General features: G+C 53.4%; 1 protein-coding gene across 3 annotated transcripts; it reads right to left on the bottom strand.

Annotated features, from left to right (window-relative positions):
* Nucleotides 1-988: 988 nt before the first annotated feature.
* On the bottom strand, nt 989-21,709 carry C22H6orf89 (chromosome 22 C6orf89 homolog). Of its 3 annotated transcripts, none has more exons than XM_062013735.1 (8): nt 21,685-21,709; nt 16,862-17,071; nt 15,538-15,703; nt 7,040-7,194; nt 6,608-6,729; nt 6,359-6,485; nt 5,566-5,689; nt 989-5,261 (listed from the first exon to the last, which is right to left on the bottom strand). In XM_062013735.1, exons 2-8 carry the CDS (start codon nt 17,048-17,050, stop codon nt 5,176-5,178), a joined length of 969 nt encoding a protein of 322 aa, XP_061869719.1. In that variant the 5' UTR covers nt 17,051-17,071; nt 21,685-21,709; the 3' UTR covers nt 989-5,175. The 3 variants fall into 3 exon arrangements, with proteins under 3 accessions (XP_061869719.1, XP_061869718.1, XP_061869717.1); XM_062013734.1 differs by lacking the exon at nt 21,685-21,709 and adding an exon at nt 20,588-20,643; XM_062013733.1 differs by lacking the exon at nt 21,685-21,709 and adding an exon at nt 20,156-20,388.
* Between the last annotated feature and the right edge of the window lie 1,355 nt (nt 21,710-23,064).

Raw genomic sequence — 23,064 nt, 5'->3', positions numbered from 1 at the left:
ACCTGGAGAAGCCTCTAGAAGGGATCACCACTGACCCCAGCAGCTCGCCATGGGCTGGCTGACACGGAACAAGACCCCAGCACACACTGATGTCTGCAGATGTGCTGCAGAGATGAAGGGCCAAGCTCCATGGAGCCCCTAAGACTTACAGGAGATAGCACAGCAACCAGGATTAAAGAAAGTGGGACACAAGGTGCTCACAGGGAAGAGAAAACAGCCCTGAGCAGTCACAACCAGGGCAGGGGGCTGGTGGGTAAACGTGAGCAACGGCTGATGCACGTGGCCAGGGGAGGGGGCTGCAGGCAGGGGGTGCAGGGCCATCTCTCAGCTCCCCAACCTGCCCTGACAGCTCTTTCTCCAGCCAAGGGCTGAAGCGTGGAGATGAGCAGCCCAAGGTCACAGCCCCACCCTGGGGCTCAGGAGCTCGTGGCCAGCCGACATTGGGTAAGTGTGAGGAATGCAGCTCCAGCCCCTCTGCTGCACCCCGACACCTGAGGGGCTGTGCAGAGCCTGGCAGCCCCCAGCAAGGCACAACTCTGCCCCTGCAGAACCAACAGCCTGGCTTCCTACTGACTCACGTCTTCAAGGTCTTCAGTGTGGCTCCAGGTGTCCAACCAGGCCCATGCACTGGCCTGGAGGGAGCCAGACCTTCCTGTCCTCTCTGTGCCTGGGTTCATGAGCTCTGGAGGAGCTGATGGTCTTCTGCCCCTCAGGGTTTGCCTGAAATCAGCTGAACTGGGAAGGACAGAGACTGTTACTGCAGAGAAAGCAGGGAGAGGCAGAGCTACGTAACGCTGAAAGTGCCAAAAGTCTCTGAAAATGATTCTTTTGACGTTTTCCACACAAAAACGTTCCAACTTTTCCCTTAAAATGACATTTCCACTTAGAAAAAGGGCCCTAAAGAGGGTCAAATAACTCCTCAGTGGCTGACAAGCAACATGAGAAGGAAACACCAGTCCATGAGGAGGGGGAAAAGGTGCATCAACACTTGTATTTCATTGCAAAAAGTAAAAACTTGTTTTATTCTTCCATACAAATCTCATTTATTTACACCCTTCCCAGGCTCTGCCCAGCTATTTACAGGTTGCAATATATTAAATTACCATCCTCCATAAAATTCTGCATTAGGTGCATATTTACATTCATCTTCTCTTTCCCCACCACTGAAGGGACAGTGCTCAGCCCTGGGACAGTGTTCCTGCACATCCAGCACCCCGCAGCCTCCCCACGCTGCTTCCCCTGCCCCGGCACAGGCAGCGCTGAGAATCCATCACCTGCCGTGTCTGCATCTCCACAGCAAAGGGGAGGTCCAGCACCTCCCTGTGTGCCTCAGCAGGACAGCACATCTGTCCTTTCCAAGGAGCTTCCTGAAGAGGAGAATGTACAGTTCCATGTGTCAAACTGACAAGTTTGGTTTGCAGGGAGCAAAAGCTCTTTGTGCAGCCAGCAAGGGCCTCAGCCCAGAAGGTGTTTGGTTGGGGGCTGAATGTGGCACTGGGCCTGAGTGGATCTGCAAACTCTGCCTGGAGCAGCCTTCCTGAGGGGAATGTGGGGTGGTAGAGGCAGAGGGATCACCTTGCTGAGATGCTGCCCTTGACAGAGCTGCTCTGCTCCCCAGCTCCCCTCGCTCGGGGCGTCCCAGCCGCGGGAAGCCAGGGAGGGGAGCTGGGAGAGGAGAGGTGCTTCGATCCAGCCCAGTAAAACCAGCTTCTCTGCCAGACCATCAGAGTGAGAGGACTTGGGGGAGAATCTAAAGGCCCACAGCTCCTGGAAATCTGGCCCTAGAAAGCTTCCCAGGGCACTGCAAAGGGCGTGTGAGGCTGGGACCTGCAGAGCCGGTGTGTGCAGGGCCAGTGGGGAGCAACACACCCCCCAAAGGAAAAAGGAAGGAATCAACAGAAACTGGCAGCTTGGCTCCCAGAGGGGATGCTGGTGTCCTGGTACTGAAGTAAATAACACTCTCTCCTGCTTCCAGTTACCCTGAGATCAGCTGCACTGCCAGCACTCTGCTTTTGGACAGCAGCTGGAAAGCACAAGCTGGTGGCTGCCAGCCCTTCCGAGCCCCGCTGGGCTCAGGGCAGTGCTGACTGCACCTGGCTGGTGCTTCCCAGCAGCTCTGGGGGTGTGGGGTGGGCAGCTCCATCTCCCAGCTCACAGGCAGAAGAGTCCTGAGGCACACAAACAGTCATTTTAAAACATAGGCCACGTGCACTGCCTGGGCAGCCCTGAGCTGGGGATTGTCCACACCAGCACGTGTGCTGAGATACACACGAGAGCCACAGTGAAGCCAGAGGCGAGGGAGAGCACCATGGGGCACAGGCCCATCTGATGGTGTCTGTTGCCACGGTGCCTCAACAGCTGAGGAAACAACCAGGTTCCCCACAGTTCAGCCTGAGCAGGTCCCTTGGTGCTGCCAGGCTCTCTGGGAAGCTCACAAGCCTTTGCAAAGGCTGTGGGGGACTGGAGCTCTGGATGAGGAAGATGACCAGGGCTCGCTGGCAGCCACTTGGCCAAGGTGTCAACACCTCCTCTTGGCCATCCTAGTTTTGCCACTTTGGCCTCACCTGTGAGGTCCCCAGCCCGGCCCCTCGCCTGTGCCCCAGCAGGCGTCTGCACTACTGCTCTGGCAGCCCTGCTGCAGGCTGGGGCTCCACACTGCACAGCAGCCAGGGCCAGGAAGGGCTCTGTATCAGCAGGAGAACTGCCCTCCTGTTTTAGTTTAGCAGCTAATTCCTTACAGCTTTTGGAAGAGAAGATACACTGGAAGTTTCAAAACAAATGATGTAAAGTCCGAGGGGAGCGAGGCTGGGCCATGTGCAATGGATCTCCCAGCCACAGACCTGGGAACTTCAGCACACACCATAAAGTGCACTTGGAAAGCTCAGCTGCAAATAGGCCACACTCACCATCTTCTGTCCAACCAGCTGCAACTCTCTGAGAAGCAAAATGTGAGAGCACTTTTGCTAAATACACACAGACCTGCCCTGGAGCTCCTTCCCAGAGGAGCCAGCCAGCCCCAAGGGCTTCAGCAAACACTCCAGGGATCTGTGAGGTGCCTCACAGGCATTTCACACCCAGAGAACTGTCTCCACAGCCCTTGTACACGAGGTACAGCCTGGGACACTCAGAGCTGAGGCACCACTCGCCACCACCCGCCTTCTCAGCCACCCTCTCCAGCAGGTTCTCTCCCCACACACCTCTAAGCAAATGCTGTACAGAAATGGATCAGGTACAAAATCAGTAAGAGGTGAAGTCACCTTTGAATTTGACTGGAGAAGCTGCTGAAGTGTAAATAGCAACAGTCACTAAGAGGCCCCAATCCTGCCATCACCCAGCTCCCGAGTTTCCATGAGCCAAGCCCCAGGCTGTGAGGGGAGGGAGAGGGGTGGGGGGTGTCTCTTGGCTCACATCTAGTGTCACAAGTGTGAAACACACCCCAAGCATTAACCATCCTCACACAAGTCTTATTAATCCAATTCCCTTTAACGTTCTGCTACTCATTCATTTAGTCCTTTCGGGTCCTGAGACGTTCAGGCTCTCCTCCCTTTGCTTCTACCACATCCTGGGTGTGCTGGTGCGGTGCTGAGGGCCATGCACACAGGCTGACAGGGTGCTGGGGTGGCTCTTACTCCTTTACAGGACAAAAACAAGGGTTATGCATAGAAATGTTTGTAGTGTCAAGGCCCCTGACTGAATTCGTTGTGGCAGAAGCTGTCCTCTGCTTTATCCTTGTCGAGGAGCCAGACATGGTCATTCCAGTTGGCAGCTTTTGTCAGACCCCAATGACATCAGTAGGATGTTGGTTTGCTCACAACCTGAGGCAGCACAGACACTCCTCCCAGCTGCCCTTTGACACGTACCCAAAACATTGACAAGGAAAAGGTTCTTGCTCCTGAGAACAGTTAACTTGCTTTCACACAAAACCCCTCCCAATTCCATAGTAACAAGTGTGAGACTATGTCCTGAACCCCAGCCCTGGCCTATGAGTTCAGCCTAACACATCTGTAAGTGATCTTCAACGGCAGGATCAGACCCAGAGGATCAGACTTGGAAGGGATGGCGGCATCCGCAGCCCAACACTGAAACCAAGCCTCTCTCAGGGCACTGCATAAAGCAGCGCTCAAGCTACAGGAAGCATGTGAAGGCAGTTTGGAAAGGACTCAGGAAAAACCAAGGTTCATTGTGGATTCAGAGCTCCAGGTCTGGAAGGAGTCAATGCAAAAGGAAAAGAAAAGCCACCAGGGACAAGGAAGGTTTCAGCGGCTCCCAAAGGTGCCCTGGGCCGGGAACACAGGCAGCACAGGCAGCAAGGAGTACAGGGAAAGTGTGCTTTCCTGCAGCCCTGCTGTCTCTGGGGGAGCAACCAGGAGGTGAACGTGGTACAGAGCTGCTCTGAGCCCAGCCACATCTCCACAGAGCTCCTGCACTCTCAGCACCATCAGCACTGAGACTCCCAGCGTGTGTGGGAAAGGAGGCTGAGGGACAAAACAAAAGCACAGTTAATCTTTGACTCACAGCCTGCTGATAGAGAACTACAGGAGAGTGATCACAACACACAAAGAAGAGGCCTGAACAGATTCTTTTGGAACAAGAAAGGACAGTGGGTAGGGGTCTCTGCCCCAGGCTGCAAGGCTCACCTCAGCCCTGGAGCACGGAGCTGAGCTGGGCTCTGCGGGGCACACAACTGAGGCACAGCTCTGTCCAGGATGGGGAGATGGGAGGGAGTTGGGACACACCAATTCATTCCCTTTATAAAGCCGGCCTGACCAAACGGGCTCAGAGCCTCCTCCTCAGGAGGAACGTACACGGGAACGCCACACGCTTCCCCCACTCCCAAACCCGCCAGGAAGTTTCAGGAGTGCCATAATCCACCAAGGACACAAGGTGAATCTCACCCTGAGAAATGCCCCTGCTGCTCCTGGAAGCGAAGCCTCTGCTGCAGGGCCAGGGCTTACCCGAGGGGACAGGGAGGGTCATAAATAGCTCGAGCTTCTCCCAAGCACGTTGGAGAAAAGGCCTCGAGGGTCAGGAAAACAGTCACTTTAAGCACTGTAAACATGCAGGAGGCAGAGCTGCCCGCCCCAGCTGCCCCAGCAAGCTTCCTCTCCAGACGCCGCCTCGGCCGCAGAGCTGAGTCTTCTCGTCGCGGAGCCGGCTCCTGGCCCAGCGCCGCCCTCAGCGCGCGGCTCCGTCACACAGCACGGCCGGCTGCGTCCCTCTGGCCGCGAAGCTCAGGGCCCAGTGATCCGCGCTGGCGTAACCTTTGGGGCGTGCGAGGGAGAGCCCGGGTCAGGCGGGGCTGTGCCCACGTGTGCTGGGCAGCTCCGGGGCCCGCGGCGCTCCGGCTGAGCTGTGGCCGGTGGAGCCCGCGCTGCTCCGGTTTTACGCCTCGCCGTTTCCCCTCGTCCGTGTGCCAGGCCAGAAGGATCGGCCCATCCTGCCCCCAGCGTGGGGGTGGCAAAGGACACACCGTGTTCTCAGGTGTGGGCAGGGAAAACTCGGCTGGCAGCACTCCCCCGAGTGCGAGAGAGCCCCCAGACTGGGTGCTACAGCACCAGGACTCACCCAAATCTCCAGCTTCCAGCTCCACCTTGAACATCTCACAGTGGCCTCTGCACTTGTCCAGAGGTACAACAGTCAGGGTGAGCTGTCCACTTCCAACAGCAAAGAGACTGTGCAAATTGTAGCTCTAGGATGAGAGGAGAATATTTGGAAAGCTGTGCCAGCTCTTCTTGGGCCCGTGTGACCAAACAAGGGGCAGCTCACCGCCCTGCACAAGCTGGGACGGAGCAATCCACAGGTCTGCTGCTGCCTGCAGCCACCAGCAGACCACAGCTGAGGCCAGCTGCGTGCAAGGCTCCTCCTGCCACCTTCTGACCATGGCAATTCAGGCCCTCCACACCCACAGAGCCCACAAGGAAATGGAGAAGGAGATCAAGGCCTGAGGTGTCACAGCCTTCACTGAAGTGTCTTCGTGGCAGGTATCTCAGATTCACTGCCAGGAACTGCTCCCCAAACACAGCTGCTAAACACATTCTGCCCAACTGCACAAAAGGCCTGTCTCGTCAGCCAGCTGCAGAGCAAGGCCAGGACCTCGGTGTGAACAGAGCTGAGGCCCCACATGGGCATCTGGAACTGCTGGGGGAGGAGGGCACAGTGTACCACCTGCACAGACCACTCAGCTTCTGCCTGGCACAGCAACCTTGAGATGACACCTTACACAGGGATGGGCAGAACTGGTAAAACCCTAAACCCTTCTGGTCAGGACTGTATCAGCTAAAAGTGCCCAGTAAACCTACCACACAGCTCCTGGGGGACAACTAACAGACAGAAAACGTCCCTGCTGTGAACTCCTCACCTTATTCCCCAGGGCCGGCTGGCGGATAAGGAAGCAGCTCTGCAGGGCCACTGTCCTGGGCCAGGACAGCAAAGAGAAAGTGGGGAAAAATTTCTGCAGAATCCGAGTTTTGTTCACAGATTTGTTCCTAAACAAAACAAACCCACAGTAAACAAATATCACACAGTGACACTGCTTCCCAGAGCCCAACTCTATCATCATGGATGCCTAAATCTCCCTCCCCTCTCCCCTTAAACCCCCCTGACTCACCAGGGAAAGAAAAATGGGCAGCTCCACAGTTCAGCTGAACTTTCCTCTATTATAACCTCTGCCAGTTCTGGATCCTGGGACTGAAAATGCTTCAGTTCTTCATAGGAGAGATGCTGCCCTGTCTTAAAGGACATGAAGCAAAGTTAAAAGCTGTGCATCTAGGATTCCTTCCCACTCCCATTTCCAGCCCATCGAAGAACAACCAAGAGTGACAGCCATCTCCACTGCTGTTTCCAGCCACAGCAATAATGACTCAGAGGAACAACTTGCTAAGAATGCAGCGAGCTCCTCATCACTGACATCTTTAAACCGGGGCCAAGTGTCTCCTCAGGTTTATGTTCTACCTCAACCAGCAGCTTGTGGTTGAAAATACTGGGCAGGGGTCTATAGCTGGTGCTATTTGGATTAACCATCCAGCCTTACAAAGATTACCTTGATTAGAAAAGGCTGAGACCTCTGGAGCTTTGCTGATAGTTCTCCAAAGTCTGTCACTATCTGAAGGCTTTTCACAGCAGAACAGACTGTGCAGTTTGCAGGAAGCGTAGAAGTGTTCTGTCTGCAACCTGCTGCCCACCAGTCCTGGCATTCTTGGGAAGAAACAAGAGAAATGTGTTATTAATAAGACCAAAAACGAAATGGAAAAGAGACAGACTTGGTGAGAAACTTTCTTATAGCTTCTGATGGCTGTGAGTTGCTCAAAGAGAGGAACTTCACCAGGACAGGGAGCACAGTTTCCACAGAACTTTTCCAGCTGAAGAGTTTGGAGACACAGCTCAGGATTGTGAGGAGTGGCAGAGCTTTATGGAAATGCCACTTCTCTGGATAAATAAGGCATCCAGGCTGAGTTACCCCTTTGTTATCAACAGAAGGGTGGCAGCTCCTGTGTATACTGCAGTGAAACTGGAACAAGTCCAGCAGCAAAGGAACAATCCAAACATGTTCTCAAGGAGACACTCAGAAAAAATAGTGCAGGTTGAAAGGAGTAACTCTACCATGGTCAGTACTGGAGCTATGAACCCTGCCAAGACAGCTCTGAAACCACTCCTGGCCCCTTTACCCATGTTAAACAAGAAATACTCTGTCCCAGGCAGTTTACCCATGTGCAGAATGCTGGGGAATGTGGGATTCCACCCACATGTGCTGCTGTTGTTTCTATTCCCTCCATGCACTGAGCTGAAGGTGAAAAGTCTCAGCAAGAGGAACCCCTGGACCACAGCCACATCCATCCTAAATCCCAGCAATCCTTCACAGACTCCCTGGATGGTGGGGGCTGGAAGGGCCCTGCAGAGCTCACCCAGCCCAAGCCCCTGCTAAAGCAGGTTCCCCTCAGCCTCCCCAGGGGGAGAAAGAAGAGACAATGAAGCCTGCCTGAAAAATAAAGTTGGGGAACAAGGCTGCACAGCAGCTTTTCAGGGGGAGAGAAGAGCAGGCACAGCCTGCCTGGTACTTTCCAGCCACGCTCCCACGCTGAGCAACGGCACTTAACCAGAGAGCTCTTGCTCTACTCTTTCCTCTGACATCTGCAACAGACAGTGAGGAATTTTGAGGAAGATTTAGGTTCACTGGGACAGAACAACAAGGAGCAGATTTGGATCCATTTGGCTTTTCTATGTCTGAGTATTTACAGTCAACTCCCAAGCGCTGCATTTCCCACCCTGCTGCTGGGATACGGACTGAAAGGCATCGGGATACAATCCCCAGCTTCTCGGGAAGACATGTGCACACTGCTGTCAGGGCAAGGGCTGAAGGCAAAACACAGTGTAAAATCCTTACTGCAAGCAGAAGGCCCACTCCCATGAGAAACTGCTCCAGTGCACTTTCCCTCCCTGCTCACAAGAGCAAAAACAGAAAATCTTTGTTCCGCTGCCTGGAGAAAGCTTCAGTTCTACAGCAACAAAAACCCAGCTCACAAAAACCAGCTGGGCAGGCACAGGAAACAAAAGGCTGCAAGTTCTCACCAGAGGAAGGGCAGCCACCAGGAGGAGAACATGAAAACTATCTTATGGTGTGTCTCACAGGGAGAGCCCCACGCTCATCTCTATGGGCAAAACTTACAGACCACATCCCACACCATTAAGCACACTCATCCCCAAATTTTCTCTCTGGGCTCAGGGCAGTACCCCAGCTAAAGGGATGCTAATCAGCTTGCCAGTACAGAGCTCAGTCCCTCTTTTGAGCCAGGCTGGGATATTTGCATTCTCAATTGCTCGATTCAGGAGGTTGTTTCTTCTCCCCGTGAATAACCCCGAGCACAGCTGAGGCGCATTTCAAACGCAGTGAGGCTGTGGGGTTGTTGGGGTGGGGTTCTTTTTGTTAATTAATCTTTTAGATTTATTGTCGAGGGTGTTGGTCTGTGCACCAGCATGTGTGTGACCGGCATGACAAGTCCAGGCAGCCAGAAGAGCCTGCTCTTTCCAGGGGCAGAGGGAGAAGAGACCCCGCACAGAGGAGAGGACGCGCAACTGCACGCGGGGACCACAGCAGTCTTGCCCAGGATGCTTGCTCTGTCTTTGGATTACCCTCCCTGCATTCCTTCGACATTATCACCCTGCCCAGACAGCCCGGGGGACTGCTTTGGCTGAAGCTGGGTGTGCTGTGTGTGCCGGCAGAGCCTGCTCAGACGGTCCCGCAGCCGTCACGCGCGGCCGGCACACGCCGCTCCCTGCAGAGCTCCCTGTGGAGTCTGAGGGCAGGGAAGCAGCTGTAGCCCTGACACCAACGGCCATCCCTCAGCCACAGAGGCAAACCCAGCCCCAGCCAACCCCTCCCCCACGCTTGTGCCTTCTCACCCCTCTTTAGGCAGCGCCTCAGCTCCCCATCCGTCAAACCCACCTCAGATTTGCTCTTGTGCTGTAGCAGCTCTGCACAACACGAGCTGCCTTCTGCCCTGTGCCAGGAGAGCTCTGAGCAGAGCCAGGGCTGGGGCCTTCCAGCTGCTAACACAGCACAGATGAAGAGATAACAGCTTTCCTTCACACACATCTATGATTAATGCTAGAAGGAGCTGATGACTGTGCTGTACACTATGTGGACTCTGCAGCTCGCAATGGCTTTGGAAGCAGCACCCCACCCTCCCTGGCCACTTGCACACAGGATCTCCCAAGGTTTTGGCTGTCTCCAGAACGACAGAGGGGTGTGTGCACACAGCCCCAGAGATGCTGGGTGTGGGGGATCAGACTGGAGCCTGGGAGCTTACTGAGAGGCCTGTCCCTGCTTCTGCCCACTGCAGCAAAGCAATAAAACCCATGGAATGCTGCCCACAGACCTGAGAGCAGCAGCTCAGCAACAGCCCTTGTCCTTTCAGTGATGATATGGAGGGCTGAACATCAGTCTGCCACTGCAGCTGCTTGGAGAAGCACTGTAGCAAGTTGCTACTTCAGCAACTGCAGCAAGCCCAGGATGAACTCAGGGCTTTCAAGAAAGAGTGGCCTGCACACATGAGTATTCACAAGACACTTCTCTGCCCTTTCCTGTAGGTCCATTGCCCAAGCCTGGCTGTTCCACTAACACCCACAACACTACTGGACTGTCCCTCACAGGCCCCAAAGTCCCGTCAGGAACTGCCAAAATACTCGTAATCAAGGTAGGTCAGCGAGGAAACCTCAGGACTCACCCAGGCCCGACCCTGTGACTCATTCATGGTGCTGCACTGACAGCCACAAGCTCTGTCCAACAAGGGCAAGATGATGATTTCCACTTCCAGAATATCTCCCACAGCTGCTGTTTGTAGGAGTCAGGGGCTACTTCAAAGTGCATCTGAAGAGATCCTTCAAAGGAAGGGATGAAACCCCCAGCCTACCCTCTGCTACCTGTGACCAGCCCTCCCCCCTGACCCTTTAAGGCCAGGATATACACCTGACAGCCCTGGGGCTGATTCCCTCCTCCCTTCATTTGCACAGCAAAAGCCCAACCAAACACTGGCTCCTGTGGCTTTTTCACAGACTTTCAATCCCACCTGTAAGATTCCCAGTCACAAGGAGCCCACCAATTCCTGTGCTCCACAGAAGGGCTGCAGCTGTCCCTCCAGTTGCAAACACATCTCACTTCCAGATGCCCTGGAGATTCTGGGACTGTGTGGCACAATTCAGCAGAGACATTCAGAGCACTTTGTTGCAAAAGCAACATTTCCCAAGCTCCATCTTGCTGACATTTTTCTCTAGGCTAAAAGTTAATGTGATCACTTATAACATCATGTCAAAGTCAGGCTGAACTGAGGGGTTCTTAGGTCAGACAGGAGTCATTAAGGAGTCCCTAATAATTACAGCAAGGAAGTTCTGATTAAGGCAGGCACCACAGTGGGGTTTTAAATACATACTACAGCAAGGGTCCCTGTTCAGCACAAGATCCTCACCTCTCCCTCACACAGAACTTTCTTGTAACTCTGAGTATGTTGAATTTACTTATGCCAGGAGAAGAAAGTAGCTTAGGAACAGCCAGAAACAACACAACAGCTACAAATAAACCCACCAAGAAACCCTTACTTTGTTCTGGGTAATAAGCTTGAAGAACTACTCCTTCCTGCCACTAATGCACAAGGGCTGGTCAGACAGTCAAAGGATGATCAGTCAATCTCTAGCAAAGCACAAAAATGATCCTGATCCAACGAGACATTGTGAAATGAAGTCTGCTCAGTGTAGCCCAAGAGGAACTCACAGTTCCCTGGGGTGAAACAGTATGATTTCCAGGAGAAAGCTACATTGACCAACCTGGAAAACTGAGGGCAGGGATCAAACTGTCAGGAAAGCCTCTAAAGCAGAAAGACAGCACCTGCACCAGCAATCTGGCTCAGAGGCACAGCATGCTTTTGAAACAAATCTCTCCCAGTTGCTGCCACTTGCCCAATGGTGGCTTCAATGTGTAAAAGGTTTGATGTGTGTGTGTCACTGATGCACAGGGCTCTGCTAGGCTGCTGAAGCCTCTGCACCAGGCCATGTCTGGCACACTGTCCTTCCAGGGAAGCAAATCAAAGAATTCATTTGCTCTGCAATGAAAGAAATTCTGGAGGTATCAAAATATGGAAGCAAAGGCAAAGTCTTGTCACATTCTGGATTGCTGCAGTGATTTGGAGTTAGTTTACTGTCAGCAAATCCCAATAAACAGTCCATTGGCTGACCAGAGGCCAATGTAAAGCTGTACATGAGAACAGCTTGGCACCCCTGCACTGGGGATAACTTGCACAGGATCATTTCCAGCACCAAGCTTCGTGTGTGCTTGTGTCTGCAGGTGTGCAGAGCAGCTACTGACCCAGTTGACTTTGAACTGTGTAGGATGTCTGTGGTCAGGACTGGGTGTCATGATCAGAAGCAGGTCATTGCACAGCCCTGGTGTCAGCACAACGTGCAAATTGCCACGTTATCGGATGAGAAGCTGTTTGCCACTGACTCACCCGCTCTGCTGAGGTTCCTGAGCTGCAGGGGCTGAGCTGACCATGGGCAGACACACACGTTAATGGGAGAGGAACTTGACCCCCTGCTCAGCAGGTCACTGCTCTGTGTGGCTGGCAGGGAACAGTCACCAACCAGCTGACACTGAAATTCACATTTAGGTATTAACAGAGCTGTAAGGATGTCACACAGCTGTGAGAAAGAAGAGCCACTGAAAAAGAGGCAGAGTGACCACTGTGGTTTTGAAACTTCTGTTAAAAAAAGCCAAAACCCCTCCTCATTTGCCTTCAATTCCTACAGACTTTGAGAGCTCCCTGCAGTGCTTCCCCGTGCTTGCAGGGGAGAGGGAATTGCTCGTACCCCCACTTTACACCAGGGAACTGGAACACAGGGGAAACGGCTCATCCATCCCAGCCTGCCAGAGAGGAGAAGTGAATCCAGGTCACACAGGCCCCGCTTTCTCAATGGAACAGCACTAGAAAGCCTTGAGTTAACTCCCCAAATCCTCTGTGTGCCTTACAGCAGGCAGAGCCCAGAGCTCTGCAAAGCCATTTCCTCCTGGAGGGTCGGGACACGGCTCTGGGGCTGCACAAACACCAGCTCAGGGACAGCAAATGCAAACCACATTTCACAGAACTTCTCCCCAGCCAGCCCTGGGAAAACAGCTGAAAGAGAGGCACAGATGCCAAACCCGAGGGTCTAAGGGTCAGCTTTGAAGGAACAAAGGGTGGGAGCGTTAGTTTGAATATGGGAATTGATCCGGGGGAGAGCGGCAGCGAGCAACAGAGCACAGACACGGCGGAAAGGAAATTTGCTTTGGACCTGATCCCACAAACTTAACGCAAGAGAGAGCTCTGCTGAGCCTGCTCCTCACCTCGGCTGCTCAAAGGTCCACCCACAGCCACCTTGCCAGCCACAGCACGGCCCTGGGGGTGGAAGGGACGAGGATGAGGTGAAAGCAGGTCACCCCTCCTCCCACAGCCTCACTCTGGGGCTCTGCCTCTCAAAACCGAGCCTCTGAGCTCCCCTCGCTCTGCAACACAAACCCCGCTCAGACCAGGCTCTGACCTGCGACCCAGAGACAGGAAAGCGGCCCCAAGCCCACCGGTCCCCACACAGGCTCAGGAGGGACAGAGGGGCCTCAGAGCACGGCCCCAGGCTGCTGCTGCCTGCCCAGCGGCGTCAGGCCCAGCGGAAGGGGAGCGGAGCCGCCCGCGCCCACGCTCGCCAGGCCCGGCGCCGCCTGCCAGCGCTGCCGGTGGGCCAAGGCAGCCTCCAGGCTCACAGGTGGCTTGCAGCAGGAACAGCTCCAGCTACATTTGAACTGGTGCCCAAGCACTGAAAGCTCCCAGTTTCATCCTCAGCCCCCTCAACATTTTCCTCTACCAGGATCTACTTAGAGAAAGGGAGTCTGTCTGTACGCCGAGTCCCTCCGCAGCGGTTTTCTCTGCTGCTCAGTCTCCTTGCACAGTGCCTTCTCCTGTGCAGCCATGCACCAGGGAATGACACACCTGCCTGACTGACCTCCCATCAGCAAACAGGATGGCAAGATGCAGCTTTACTCCTTCCCTTCAGCAGACCACAAGGCCAAAGCTCAGGGCAAAACATCACATCATGCACAAGGCAGGGCTGAAAGAGAGAGCAGGAGACTGTTCAGCCCTGCACCATCAAACTGCCTCCTCTGATCCCTGCCAGGTGGCTTCACCACAGTGCCCTCAGCATCAGGCCATGCAGCTGACCCCAGTGCTGCTGGGACAGCCCTTGGTGGCTGCAGCTGCCTGCCGGGAAACCAGGACACTGGGGATTCCCACAGGAACCCAGCCAAGGTTCAGGCCGGGTGCTGCATTCTCTCAGACAGCCAGGGCCTAGTGCAGTTCCTCTTGCTGAGGCAGGATCAGAGGGACCCCAGCCACCCCCAGCTACTCTTAATTGGGACATGCTGTGGGCTCTGTCACAACCTAACACTGTTGGACAAACAAAGCAGGAACTGCCTCATCCCCTCTGCACCTCTGCTCCCTTCCCCAGAGCTGGCTTGCTGCCCACCCCACCACTCATCAGAGGATTTCTGGGACTCACAGAGGCATGATGGATTTTACACACATTTAAACAAGCACCTCACACCATTCCTCACCATCTACCCTTCCCCTTTTCCCTGAACCTTTGGATTTCCCTGTCTCTTCCCTGTTCAGATGGCTTTTCCATCAGCAGCCCAGACTTGCTCCTACCCATCTCCATAGTGAAAGGCCCACGATTTCAGGCACTCCATCTCCTATAAACCTTTTGCTGTCCCAAGGACCCTCCCTGGGCTCTCTTCACCCAAGGAAGCCCTGCAGCATTTCAGCTAAGAGCCTGTCAACTTTCTGAACGAAATTTCACTGAACAAATTACAAGCATTAGGGTTCCTGTTGGTTTCCTCCTCTGGACAGCAGCAGAGGGGTGTGCACAGAGTCCTGCCAACACCAGCATGCACTAGCTAAGCAGGCTACTCATGTCAAGTGGCTATCAGAGCCATCTCCTTGCCTTTGTTTTTTCCTGCCTGGGACAGATCCCAGGGTTTAAGGAAGGAGACAAACAATGGGGGATACCCCATCCCACCCAACAGCAATCGCAGATGTCAGCGGAAGAGAGGGAGACACCCAGAGAAAACGCACGATGGTGCTGGCACTCCAGGGCACCCGTTTTAGCTACAGCAGGAAGGTCAGAGCCAGAACAGGCAACTCCAATACAATGGGCTGCCAAAGCTAAATATAAACCTGTGGAGGGGTTTGTTTTCACAGTGAGCTGAAGAGATGGTCAACAGTGTGCCCCAGCCCTGCTCAAAATAATCCCCAGCTTTATCATGGCTAACAGCCTTTGTGTTTTATCAGAGGCAGAGCTCATGCTTACACCCATTTGCCAGCCTTAAGCCAGTGGAAATGATTCACTGAGAATGAGAAATATTCAAACTTTTCCATGGGACCACTTCATTCTGGAGCTGCTTATCTGCAGTCCTCACACACACTACTCTCAGTACACAGCTCGAGCCAAGCCCACGGCCCTTTCCTAACGTGCTGCTTGGGAGAAACTGCTTTTCCTTAAACCCGGGTCACATGCCGAGGCTTCTGCCCTTTGCCCACAGATGTCAAGATCTGGTGGACAAACTGTTTTTGCCTGCTTACTCAGAAAAGAAACCCCAGAGGTGACATTACCCAGCAGTTACCCCAGTGTGATCCTCAGCACTGCAGAGGCTCTTAGAGGGAGGGGAACTCTCGTGGAGGAAAAAACCTGAGGTGTTAAAAGCAAGGAAAAGAAAATGTGCAAGAACAAAATTATGCATCAAGAGATAAAATATGCTTCAGCTCCAAAGAATGGAAGGGAAGAGCCCTAGCTGGAATTCAGGATGCTATGTTTAAGCACAGTGGTAGGAAAAGAGAAAACCACGGTGCCAGGCCAGTGACAGGTTTGTCATTTGGTGCTCAGGGAGACACTCAAAGGCTTCACATGGCTGGTATTTAACTTGGTACTTCTTGCTAGGCTTATGTTACAGCAGAGAAATCACTTCCTTACTCTCAAGCATGTACTTCTTGGCAATGGGCAGAGAGAGCAGCCGGATGTGACTGATGAGGGAGCCCCAGGCGTGGGCTCTGGAGAGCGGCGCCTCGGGCGGCAGCGGGCTGTAGGGCTGGATCACCAAGTACACGGCCAGCAAGACCAAGCCCAGCGTGAGCAGGCCCTGCGAGAGAGAACAGGCAGGTCATTAATCACACTGCAGTGAACTCCTGTGTCTTCAGAACAGGACACACCTTCTGTCTGCTATCAAAGGGCTGTGGCTGGGTGCTGTGACAGGAATACATTTGCTGCAGCTCCTCGTTCAGCTGCAGTGCCACTCACGGACACAGAGCTGTCGCTTGGCTTCGTCGTTAGAGCTGTCCGAGGATGAAGTCAGCAGCCTTCACATCCAAAGCCTGCTTGGATGCTTAAGCACTGCAAATAACCCAGCACCAGAGCAATGAGGGTTATCTGCAGACAGTTCTGACTCCTCCCACCTAATCCAACGACAGCTCGCACCTCTGCCATCCTCTTCACAAGGTTTTCAAGGCTTTTTGCAACCAGCCATCAAGCCTGAAACACTTTGGCAGAGTTGGCACGAGCTCCCTCCCCCATCCCAGAACCCCAACTAAGCCTTAAAGAGATGACATGACACATTTCTTCCCCTGGCCAAAGTCAAAGCGAATCAACAGCGAAAACAAGAACAGAAGCTGAAAGTTCAGATTGCCAGTTTCCTGTTCTCCTGCCTCGCTTTCCAGCTTTTTATAGAACACGAGGGAGAGAGCTTGAATTTTATCTAGATAGAAACCATGGCGATGCTTTTGTAAAGATGACACTAAACCATTACTGAGTCCTGTGCCAGGGGGGAGCTTTTCATCCTTGTAGCAAACATCCCAAACCCACCCAACAACAGCAGCCTCTGCAAAACCTTTGACAGTGTCTTTCAGTTAAGGGTCTCTAAACATTTTTCTAGCACCAAGCGTCGTAGTGACAGGTTTCTTTTATAGCCTAGAAGGAGAATATGCACAGGTGGAAGCTTGGGACAGTCAGAAACAGAATGTGGACCTCTCAGTTATTCAACTCTGAACTTCAAGAATCTCCTTCCTTCCCCACATTTGTGTTGACATGGTAAATTGCACATATGAGCGATTTCAAGCCTTGGTCACTTGTCTTCTGTTTTCAAACCAGCTCATGGGACAAAGGGAGGAAGCTACACTTCACAGCTTCTAACATAAAGAATGCCCAAAAAATCATCTAGAAAATGCAATGGGAAGTGAAGGGCTCAGGTGCAACAGAACTTCTGACCCTCTGACCGACTGTGCACACACAAAAGACACCTTACCTTGTAGAGAGCCACTAAGACGGGGTACCGTGGGGGCCCTCTTTGGGGTTCATTTCTTTCCAAGAGCTGCTTGATGAATTTCTCAATGGCTTTTTCTGACATCCCACACTGGTGGCCAGTCTGCCTCACTAGATCAATGGTCTCTGATAGCTTGTCATAAATGCTGAGCTCGTTGGCAGAAAGCTCCATGGCCTCTGATGAAAAGCCCCTCTGTGGAGAGAATCAGCACGTTAACAGAGAACACACCCAGCTGTACAGCTCAACACCAACGTGTGCCGAGAGATGGCAGGAACATGGCAATGTCTAGGCAAGAAGGAAGGCTTCTCTGGAGCAGAGCTGTGCACAGCCAAAGGCACAACATTCAGCTGCAGCCCTAACAGTCTCTGCTGGTTCTGTATCTCCTGGGGACTAAAGAAACTGTGAAATTTCCTGACAAGAGAAGAACTGGCCAAGACTTGCAGCTTATGTAAATGAACAAAGCTTCCCAGAACTCAATGGAACTCTTCTTTGCTCATCAATTCCAAATGAATCCATCCCATAAAGCCATTGCTTACCAGGTATGAGAGCCAGCAGCACAAAGCTGATCATCACACACAGCAGCCAGCCTAAGCTCCCCTGCACTCGAATTTTAGTTGCTTATTTTAACATGGGTTTGTTTTCATGCAATCCCCTGTCAGCAGTAAGAGCAGGGCAGAGAAATAAGCAGTATGTGTGGGATAAAGTTCAACAGTTTACAATTTGTTTAAATTTTCGCAATCTAATGTCCAGGACAACTGATTATTGAGTAACAGGAACGTGACAGCAGCATGCTCTGCAGGCAACAAAAGCTCCTACGCCCCTCAGAGCTTGCCTGCAGCTCATTCACATGCCATTCTTGCTGTTAATTTTGTGGTGCTCCTGCCTTGTGAACAGAGACAGAGCCAAACCACCATTTGACAGCAAAATTTCAACAGGGAAGCTTCTAAGAACACACCTCTGAGCAAAGAGCATGAAGATGCCAAAGAAACTCCTCTACCACTCCCCCTGTGTGCCACAAAGGCAGGGCCTCTCCATACCAAGGGCAGCAGATGGGCTGAAGAAAAGATGCAAAGACATTGCTAATAGCTGCCAACAGGAGAATCCCATTGTTAGAGAGACATTTAGCCTCAGACACTCCAGAGAAAGGGAGCGTCTGTGAGGTCTCGCATTGCCTCTTGTTTCTGAGCTGGGTCAAACTGGGACAACCAAAACTTTCTGGGGAGATAGAGTTTAGCAATGCATTGCCCTGAAAGCACAGACTGAGGACCACCAAGTAAAAACACACAGAACATGCTCAATCCAGCTCACAGCTGGAAATGGGAACCAGGCCCCTGTCCCCCTTTTGCTCTGAATGTCACCTGACACGAGGAAGCAGGTCAGGAATTCCGTGTGCTGCTGCATCCACCTTGCCCCACAAAGTGTGTTGCTGTAGTGCAAGAAGGGTGTAACTCTCCCCATGGGCCTGCTCTGCACACACCTCACAGCACAGGCTGCCTTCCCACAGCACAGATGTGTTTCGCTGAGGAACGAGCTGACAAGCACCGTGTAACATGCTGCCAGAACTTAGATGTGCTCTGCTCTAACTTGTTCTGGCTGCTCCCACAGGACAAACCGGCCATAATGTATGTAGGTATTTATCAAGGAATAAGACTCTTTGATTCCTTTGTTTGTTAGGCAAACAAACAAATCTCATTTGCCTTTAAAGGCCCTGCCAACAGCAAACCCAAAGGCTCCTACAACTCAAGCAATGGCATTTTCACTGTCTTTGTGTTTTTCCCTGCAATGCTAGGGTGTAGTTGCAGAAAAATAAACCCCAGACTTTTTAACAGGACTATCAGCTACAGCAATTGCTCTTCTCCCCCCAAGATCAACTCCCTGCTCTGCTCTTGCACATTTGTTTATGTGGTCACATGGTGAATCAGATCAGGAAAAATATCTGGCTGAAAAATAACCCTGATTTGTTTGGTCAGCAGCTGCCTAAGTATCCAACTCAGGCAGCCAGTGTCAGATGTTATATTAGTGTCAAATTTCTAGCCACAGCCTTAGAAACACCAAAATACTAAAATGCCGAATCAAAACCTGATCCCAAGCATGCAATGAGAACATGCTGCACTACATTGCCAGCTTAATTAGCTCCTGGCCCCGTTCTACTGACACTCCTTGTGCTCCATGCAAATATTTGTCCCAGATCTTCCCACCTGAGCAGCCCCATGGGCCAGCAAAGCTGCCCCAAAGCAGGTTTGATCCATAATATCTCATCATGGAGCGTAAGCTCTCCAAGGCAAGGACCTTTTCTTCTTGGCTGTAAAGCACCTGGCATGCAGTGGACTCTATAAAAACAGTACATTGCTATGTTAACTCTTTCATCTACAGAACACCCTGATTTCGATCACAAGCAAGAGCCAGCACATCTGCAGGATATTAAATGCCTTTTTTTCCCACCAGCTTTTATGATTACTCTGGTTGCCTTGATGCTGCAACTGGTGCACTAAATGGCCTGAAAGGTTATCTAGCTTCCTCTGGTCCTGTGTGCCAGAGCCTTCTCCTGGGAGGCTCTCCCATGCTGAATTCCAGCACGTTCAGCAAACTTCCCCTGCGTGCAGGATCTGCCTAGAACCACTTAAAACAATTATCCCTACAGAAATAGTCAAACACGGTGATTTTCCCCTTTCCAAACAGCAGAAGCATTCTACCAGGATAAAATGCAGAGGTATGTCACAGTTGTGCCTCCTCTCTGTTTGTAAACACCTTTGTAGACAACCCCAGCGAGTCACAGCCATTAAAAACCCAACACAGCTCCTCGACAGACTCAAGAGGAACCCTTGTCCTCAACTAGAACATAAGGCATTACACTCCCACGTTGTTATCAGAACAGATGAGGCCTTAAAAACCAAATAACAACCCATTATTTCCCTTCCTATCACCACAATACAACGGACAAAACAATAACAGACTCCTGTACCCACTTTGCCATCACACAAACACTCCGAGCAAGCCTCATCCCTCGCAAACAGCAGCCCCCAGACACGGGTCTTTTAATCCAAGCAACCCCTAAGTCATTGTTAGTTTGGGGGGATTTTTATGAGCTGCACCACCCCAGGAGGGATAAGCAGCTCTCTCCACAAACACAGCCAGCAACGCCTCTCAGCCTGACGGGTTTACAGCCCAAAGCCGGGCTCTGCCCGAGGCACAGGCGGCTGGAGCCAGGCTTCCAACGCTAAAGATTTAGAGGGAAACACTGTTAGGAGGAGGCTTGCAAAGGGAAAGCTTGCTCACCTCGCTGGTGAACCTGAAACAGCGCTATAAATGAACACACGCTCATCTGCTCTCACAGCGGTGATGTGGTTCCCTTGGCCCTGCTGCCGGGGGTCAGGTCCCAGCCCCGTGCTGAGCACCCTCCGGACAGGAGCGTGCCCGGCCCGCAGGCCCCAGGCATCGCCCGTGTTTATCGCCGAGGCAGCGGGGCTCCAGACGGGATTACTGTTTTAAAAACCTCAAAACCAGTGAAGTGAAGCAGAAACCAACCCCCACCCCCGCGGCTGGGCGCTGGCGAGGCCCTGGCCGAGGCCCGGAGCCGCACCGGGCTCGCCGAGCACCTCCCGCCCCGAGAGCCGGGCCCGCTGCGAGGGGCTGAGGCGAGGCCCGGCCCGCCGCTCCGGGCCCCCCTCGACCCCCGCCCCGTCTCCCCTCAACCGCCCCCGGGCTCACCCCGGCACCTGCCCCGCTCCGCCGCCCGGCTCCGGGCTCCTCCCGCCCGCGATGGAGGCGGGCCGCGGGCCGCGAGGGGCCGGGCCGCCGCTTCCTGCTTCCGCCATGCCCGGCCCAGCCCGCCCCGGCCCCGGCCTCCGCGCTCCCCGGCGCCCAGCGCAGCCCTCGCGGGGACCCGACACCCCTCGGCACCGCGCAGGGTGCGGCCGAGGCGGCCGGCGGCCATCGGAGGCCAGAACACAGACACTGTCCCAGCCGCGGTGCGCCGGACGCCCCCAGCACCCACCTGAGGCACAGGAGCGCCGTGTCTGACCTCCCGACCCCCAGCAACCGCCACCTGAGCCCCCAGCACCCTCAGACACGCCCCTCTGCTCACCCTAGGGCCCTTCCCAGCACCCTCAGACACTCCCTCTTCTGACTCTAGGACCCTTCCCAGCACCCTCAGACACTCCCCCATCTGACTCTAGGACCCTTCCCAGCACCTCACTGAGCCCCAGCACCCTCAGACACCCCCCTCTGCTCACCCTAGGACCCTTCCCAGCACCCTCAGACACTCCCTCTTCTGACTCTGGGACCCTTCCCAGCACCCTCAGGCTGCCACCAGCACCTTAAGACACCCCACCCAGCACCCACATCAACCCCAAGCACATTGAGACACCCCCTAACACACACCTGGGCCCTGATCAGCCCTCCCTAGCAGCATCCCTGGGAAGCCACAGCACCCCTAAATCATTAGCTAGATCCCACAGCACCCATGACACCCCCTCCCCATCCCCAAGCACCCCCTAAGGGTCTGGCATAGCCCCAGCTTTCCCCCACACGTTGCCTCCACAACTCCCCCAGACCCTACACCAGCCCCCTTGGGCCTCTTCACCTCTCTGAACCCCACTTACTCCCAGCCCCATGGGGACACAGAAGCCCGTTCCCACAGCTCACATGACAAGCAGCGACCATGCAGGAGGTGTTAACCTGCCATGCAAGTGTGGGAAAGGCTTCCAGGAGTAAAGGGCTGGGAGACAGAGCAAGCAGAGGTCTCCAGAGCCACCCTGAGCACGAAAGGCTCAGAAGAAAGGTGGAGCAAAGGGTCTGAGCCTCACCCAGCTCTCAGATGTGGGTTTCAGTCCTTAATTGCCATAAAAGGTACTTTGAGAGTCAGCTGTTGATGCTGTTGGTATCTCTGCTGTCTCCTTTCAGCTTTAAGTTCTTGGCCTCAACAACTTCCTGTGGTGATGAATTCTGCAGCTTAATTAAACAAGAACTTCTGCTTATCAGGGTTGAATTTCCTGCCCCGTCAATCCCACGGTGAGAAGCAGGACGGTCTCCACATCCCCTCCAAGGGGAATCGGGGAGATGCTGCTGCAGACCCGAGACCTGATGGCTAGGGCACAGGAAGCTTTGGCTGGTGATGGTTTGAGCTCCTCAGGAGCTTGTCCCAGTTCCCAGCTTTCAAGGTGGATGCAGCAAAGCAGACAGTGGAGAACGCCTGCTGGCTTGGGCTGGGATCTGGAGATCTTCTGCAATCTTGGCTTGGCTGAGGCAGCTCCTTTAATTCTCATGGAGTGCCTTGAGGAATTACCAACAGCTCCAAGGGAAAGAACCTGACAGAAAAAAAATCCCTGTGGTCCAAACAAATATGTGTTTCCCCGATTCTATTGATATGTCCAACCCTGATCCTCCAAACACGGGTGCCCGTGTGTAACGGCTTGCGAAGGAGCACTGCCCTTGGTCCTGTGCTGGGGATGTTTGCTGGGGCTGTGGATTATCAAAGGCGAAGCATGCTTGCAAATGCAACGTGCTGCCCACGTTTGCCAACATGCTGCATTGCTTCCTGGCATTTCTCTCAACCTGGAGATGAGAAATTCCTTCCCAGGGTTGGAGGCGAGGGTGCAGTGCACAAACACTTGTGTTGTGTAGCACCCTGGGGCACAGACTCAAGCCTTTCTCCTAGACATGATCTCTGGTGCAAAACCTTTCTGTCTGCCCGCTGTTCTGAGAAGCCTTTTCTGTTGCAGATCCCTTCTGGGCCCTGTTGAAGCTCTCTGCTCTCCCTTTCCAGCAGCAGCACTGCGTTTGAGGGTATTGCTGCATTTGCTGCCATCTAATGGGAAAATTCGGCCTTGGCGACTTCAACTCTAATTTGCAAGCAAATAAAAACGTTTTCCAGCAGAATCCTGCTGCCACTTCGTGAAGCAGCACCTTCCACACACCATCCCAGCAAATTTAGGCCAAGGGAGAAGCTGATCTGATGGATTGCTGCAGCGTGAGTGCAACGGGGCAGCTCTGCACAGCGCCAGGCAGCCCAGAGCCGCTGGTGAGAGCCACCTTCTGGGGATGCTGCTCCCTCTGCTCCAGCAGTGAAAGTGTTTTCATAATGAAACAAGCTAAAGATTGACATGGAATGGGAGAATAAATATACTGTGGTAGGAAAAGAAAGTCTCTTACTGATAGAGCCAAAGGAGGGTGCATTGTGGCAGGGG

This window comes from Colius striatus, chromosome 22 (genome assembly GCF_028858725.1).
Source record: "Colius striatus isolate bColStr4 chromosome 22, bColStr4.1.hap1, whole genome shotgun sequence".
Lineage (NCBI taxonomy): Eukaryota > Metazoa > Chordata > Aves > Coliiformes > Coliidae > Colius > Colius striatus.
This window is presented reverse-complemented; position numbering and strand designations above follow the sequence as displayed.